A 5,806-nucleotide genomic window follows, 5' to 3' on the forward strand; every position below is an offset into this window, starting at 1 on the left:
GATTTATGATTGGCACACGGTATGGGAAGCCCTCAGGCCAGCACAGAGAAATGGGGTACAGCAGAGTTCCTTTGGGGGTCTCCCAGCCCCAGCAAAGCCGTGTAGACCCCTTGGCTCCCGCTTTGGGCCTCTTTGTCCCCTGTCCCCCTCTTTGTCTCTAGTTCCTGGGTGAGCTCACCCCCCACCCGGCCCCTCCTCAGTCCGTGTTCTTGGCCAGGGGAACGGGGCGCAACTCCCTTGCTGAGAGGCAGGAAGTCCACACGCTCTGGGCCATTTGGTCTCTGCAAAGAGTAAACAGCCTTTCCCCCACACCTAGCGAACAATGCAGCATATAGGGGAAACCGAGGCACACACAGTATTCATACAAAATATTACAGACAATTCCCACTCCATCCCGCAAACAGCCGATCGGAGCTGGCACCCCTAGGAGGGTAATGTCCCTGGGAGGGCCCCTTCAGGGCGCCAGACCCACTTAGTGTCTCTCTCTCTCTGACAAGGGCAAGTGACATGACTTCACCACCTCCTGGAACCGAACCTCGGAGCCGTCAGCACCCTGCTTCACGCCATGAGCTCCCTGCAGCAAGTCCACCTGGGTGGGATGTTTTGCTTATAAGAAGCACACGGGCTCTTTTTCAGGGGAAAAGGCAACACGCCACGTTTATTGGAAATACAACAATTAGCAGATGCGTTCAGTCACACACACACACTGTCCTGCCAGTCGATGTCATAGTTACCAGTCCAGATCAATCTAGTGGCCAGCTCGGTTGATTATGGGTAGGGAGGAGCCGGGTTCTGTCGGTCGTGACACGATGCTCCGGGGAAGTCTTGGCAGGACGAACCCAAAGTTTCATGGCAAAGCCCCCTGTTTATATAGTGATCTTACTTCATTGGGACCAACGAGTTCTGCACCCTCATGCTGAATTGTCCTTTGACAAGTGCTTCTTTTCTTAAATTGTTTTTCTCATCCTTTATCTTATCCTTTATCCACTTATCTTCTAACTCACACATTCCTTATTCACACACAGAACAGGATTGATTTACACAGAGCATTTGAATAGGAACATCAAATTGCAATGCAGGAGAAAACAATCATGGCATTCTTTTACTTATTTCAAAATGCTAAACCTATAACAAAGTGGTGATGTCCCTAAAGGTCTGTTACTGCCTTGAAATCAGCTTCAGACACAAGATTCTGGCTGATGCATCTTTACCAATGGCCCATTCGGCCCATTCCTTCCTGCTTTCAGAAAGGGTGGCTGGCAGAATATGGTGAAATCATACACCAGTGCATTTAATAAATGCTGCATTATTATTCTTTATCCTTCATTCTCAATTATACAAAGTACAAGCGTAAAATCCTCCTACTACAAGGACACCGAGAGCCTTGTGCACCCAAAGGGAGTGCTGCCCTGCCGACAACATCTGCAGGGACTCAGCCAGCGTGGGGCAGCGGAAGGGTTTGTTAGTTGGCGGCACCTCAGCGTACACAGCCCTTGGTTAGCGCAGAGAGCAGAGTTTCAGCCTGGTCAGCCCAGAGCCCTCTGACCCCTCCTTTTCCCAGCTCAGGAGAGAGCCCCAGCTTCCAGCCCTCCACACTTCACACACACACACCCCTGACCTGGCCCCTCCTCAGCCCTTTGTTCCCCCACTGGGCATACCCGGCAGGCTTCCTGCTGAGGGGTCAGCCACCCATGGTCGTTAGTTGCCGGGTACCAAAGGTCCAGGCAATTGAAGTGGCAATTATCTTCTCAGACTCTCCATGGACATGGGGCCCAGGCCCCACAGCTGGCATCTGTCACCTCTGGGTCTCTGCAGAGTATACAACCTTTCCCTGCCACCTAGTTAACCGTGTAGCACGTTGGGGTAACGGAGTATTCGTTCAAAATAGTTGAACGAATTCCCGTTCTGGGAAATTTCCCATTCTGTGACAGCTCCCAAATGTCCAACATGCCCCGAACGTCTCAGAGGAAGGAAATCCCAACCCCCCAGCCCAGGCCCCGATCTCTCAGCACTCCAAACCAAATCAGCCCTCGGGGCCCTGAGCTCTGGAGCCGGGCACAGATCCAGCCCCAAGGTCCATGTCCCCAGGACAGGGGCTGATCCCCACGCCTGGACCGGTGCCGCCCCCTCAGGGACTGGACTCCCCTGGTCTAATGTCCTGGTAGCCCCTGGAAGGAGAGAGCAGAGGGGATGGGTTAGGGGGTGCTACGGCCCCACCCCCACCCCAGAGAGGGAGAGGACTCACCTGCGTCTGCTCCGCCACAGCACCACGGCCACGGTGGCTACGGCCACAACCCCCAGGGTGATGCCCATGGCCAGGCCGGGGCCCCAGGGCCTGCTGTGCTCTGTAAAACAGGGGGTGCCGTGCTGGGAACGGGGACAGGAGTATGGGCTCTGTTCCCTCAGCCTCCCCCACAGTCCACCCCGGTCATCTCAACCGACCCACTGCCCTCAGCCCCCCCGACCCTGTTCCCTCAGCCTCTCCCGCAGTCCCCTCTACTGCCACCACCTGTGACCCACTGGGAATGGACACAGGAATATGGACCCTGTTCCCTCAGCCGCCCCTGCAGTCCCACCTGGTTCTCCCACAGTCCCACCCCCTCAGCCTCCCTCTGCTCCAGTACTGCTCCCCTCTAGACCCCTGCCCCTCTCCCCAACCACCGCAAGCCCTCCCCAGCCCTGCCTCTCTTGGCTCCACCCAGTCCACTCCACACAGATCTCTCCCCCCACCCCATTCATGTCCCCCCTAAACTCCTCCATCCTGCTCCCCCTGGTCCATCCCCACAACCTCCCACCCACCTCCTCTGCTTCCCTGCACCCCATCTCGCTGCCTGGACCACCCCCGTCCCACTCAGGACGTGCAGGGAAAGTCCCCAGAGACCACGACCGCCCCTCCCCGGGGACGTGCACCTACCCCAGGGGATCAGCAGGCTCCGGCCCCCCAGGCTGCTGTGCTGCACCCGGCAGGCGTAGCTGTGCCCGGCGCCCGGCCCCACGGCCAGGGAGCTGCGCAGCTGGTAGGTCAGGTCCGCGTTGGGCAGGATCCCGCTGGAGTTCAGCCGCCCGCCCGGCCCCACCTCCTCCCCGTCCTGCAGCCAGGCCACGCGGATGGGCCGCGGGTAGAAACCGGTGACCCGGCAAACCAGCAGTACTGGCACGGGGGTCCCGGCTGGGGGAGGCGCTCGGGCAAACACCACGGCGACCGGCCGCTCTGAAACAGGAGGAGAGAGATGGGGTGGAGGAGAGGGGACGATTCAGCCTGAGCCTCAGGAACTCACTAGCCAAGCCCAGCTCCATTCCCCGGGGTCAGGCGTTGGCCCCACTGTCCTGGCAAGACCCCAATACCGCAGTTACCATTCCTGAAGGAATCCCCCTTCACTTCCTGTCTTAAACTGCTGTGCAGTGCGGCTGTGAAATGGCTACTCTGCTCCACCCTAGATATAGCTGCATTTGTACTCCAGGCAAGGGTCGCTGTACCAACAGCCCCTGTGCCCCACCCCAGAGGTGGCTGCATCTCAGCGAGCCGGGAGTGGTGACCAGCCTCACCTTGCCTCTCCAGAGACTCTCTCCCGTACTGGGCAAAGGTATCGATCCCATAGACACACATTGTTCTCTGGAGGAACGGAAACAGGGTGGAAATGCTCTTATCCCGGTTGACAAGATCCTGGACGTAGCTCCCCAGCTTATCCCTGTGCCGACTGACCCATTTGCCTGTGTCCACGTCGAAGCTGATGAAGTCCTCGCCGTTCACTGCAGCGTCACAGAAGCTTATCAAGGTGCCATTGGGGTGGAGCTTGCAGCTAAAGGAGACCTGGGTAACAAAGGGGTCTGGAACAGGGACATAAGAACATAAGAACGGCTGTACCGGGTCAGACCAAAGGTCCATCTAGCCCAGTATCCTGTCTACTGACAGTGGCCAATGCCAGGTGCCCCAGAGGGAGTGGACCAACAGGCAATGATCAAGTGATCTCTCTCCTGCCATCCATCTCCACCCTCTGACAAACAGAAGCTAGGGACACCATTCCTTACCCATCCTGGCTAATAGCCATTAATGGACTTAACCACCATGAATTTATCCAGTTCTCTTTTAAACGCTGTTATAGTCCTAGCCTTCACAACCGCCTCAGGTAAGGAGTTCCACAAGTTGACTGTGCGCTGCGTGAAGAAGAACTTCCTTGTATTTGTTTTAAACCTGCTGGAAGGGCAGGGGGGATGAGGATGGGCACCTGGAGGTCACCATGGGGGGGCAGAAATAGACAAGCGCTATGGCTGCCGGGGAGAGCGGAGCCCCGGCCGGGCACTTCGCCCTCCTCCCAAGGCTCCGGCCGCCCTCCCTCCGGCCGGGGCTCGCCGCCCTCCCCCCGGCACTCTGGCCTAGGGTTAGGGCTGGGACACGGGGCCTTTCCCCTTTAGGGCACACAGGCTACAATCTGGCCCCAGAGCCGGAGGACTGGCTCAGTGGGGTAGAGAATGGAACAAGGGGTGTTTCCCTTCTAGGGAATGTTGGCTTCAATCAGCCTCAGGGCCAGGGACTGACTGTTTTGCCCTCCTTCCACCCTGCCAGGATACACTCAATCGCTGTGGGGAGTGTGTCAGTTCTCAGCTGTCTGGCGGGTAGTGGGAGGGATGCCCTCAGACTGCTCCATACTCACAGCCCTCTCCTTGATCCTTAACCACTTTGTTCACCAGATGGAAGAAGTCAGACAGGTAGCGATGGATCAGCAGCTCCAGGTCCTGCCACTGCTTCGGGGTCAGGCCCTGATGGGCCCAGGGCTGCAGGAAGCGGATCTCGCAGGTGCTGCAGTCCATGGAGTGGGTCTCCAGGTCGCCCAGCAGGGCCATCCCCTGCATGTCCGTGGAGCTGGCGTTGTTGAAGACAGTGGTTTTAAGCACCCGGAGGGTGAGAGATGCTGGGGGGAGATGAGGGGAGGCTGGGGGGAGGCGTCAGGAAACAAGTGGAGAACAAAGCGGGTGGGGAGAGAGATTAATGGGTCTCCCGGGCTCCAGGATATCCCTGCAGACTCCTAAACCGCCTCCCCCCTCCTCCTTCACCCCAGGAAGGGTCACTAGCCCAGTGTGGTGCTGCCCCACCCTGGAATTAGTATTACACCATCCACATCCCCACCAGTAGGAAAAAGGGCAGGGAAGGGGATCCGCACTTACCGGCCAGGGCCCCCCATGCCCAGGGGAGGAGCAGCAGAGGGAGCAGCATCCTGGCAGAGGAAGGGGGATCCGGGCTGTGGCAGGTGTCAGGGCAGCCGGACAAGGGGCCCGGGGTCGCCCACATGCTGTACGTTCCTACCCAGGGCACACGCCTCTCTGCCCACTTCTCCCTTTGTCTGTCTCTGCTCAGCTCTGTCCCCGCAGCTGCCAGCCCGAAGCCAATGAGGGCAGAATGAGTCAGGGAGCGGGGGCAGCGCGGGAGGGGGATCCCCGGCAGCAAGATCAGAACCAGGCCCTGTTCCACAGTCAGTGTGTGAGACGCCCCCCCATCTCCTCTGGCCTGGGGTACCGCTGCTCCCAGCACAACCCCTAGCGCTGCCCTGGGGCCATGGGGAGCCCTGACTGCCCGGGCAGAGCCCCCTGGTGCCCCCGCCCCGCTCCCTGCAGTGCAGCCCCTAGCGCCACCCTGGGGCCATGGGGAGCCCTGACTGCCCGGGGAGATCCCCTGGCTGCCCCCTGCAGCACAACCCCTAGCGCTGCCCTGGGGCCATGGGGAGCCCTGACTGTCTGGGGGAGATCCCCCTGCTGCCCCCGCCTCGCCTCCTGCATCCCAGCCCCTAGCGCCGCCCTGGGGCCATGGGGA

General features: G+C 59.4%; 1 protein-coding gene across 2 annotated transcripts; it reads right to left on the bottom strand.

Annotated features, from left to right (window-relative positions):
• Positions 1-638: 638 nt before the first annotated feature.
• Positions 639-5,578, bottom strand: LOC112061329 (antigen-presenting glycoprotein CD1d-like). Of its 2 annotated transcripts, XM_065561238.1 has the most exons (6): positions 5,164-5,578; positions 4,653-4,931; positions 3,547-3,828; positions 2,915-3,211; positions 2,246-2,345; positions 1,995-2,168 (listed from the first exon to the last, which is right to left on the bottom strand). In XM_065561238.1, the coding sequence occupies exons 1-6, from the start codon at positions 5,285-5,287 to the stop codon at positions 2,129-2,131; spliced, it is 1,122 nt and encodes a 373-aa protein (XP_065417310.1). In that variant the 5' UTR covers positions 5,288-5,578; the 3' UTR covers positions 1,995-2,128. The 2 variants fall into 2 exon arrangements, with proteins under 2 accessions (XP_065417309.1, XP_065417310.1); XM_065561237.1 differs by lacking the exon at positions 2,246-2,345 and having other exon boundaries at positions 639-2,168.
• Positions 5,579-5,806: the final 228 nt, after the last annotated feature.

Source organism: Chrysemys picta, chromosome 11 (genome assembly GCF_011386835.1).
Source record: "Chrysemys picta bellii isolate R12L10 chromosome 11, ASM1138683v2, whole genome shotgun sequence".
NCBI classification, from domain to species: Eukaryota; Metazoa; Chordata; order Testudines; family Emydidae; genus Chrysemys; species Chrysemys picta.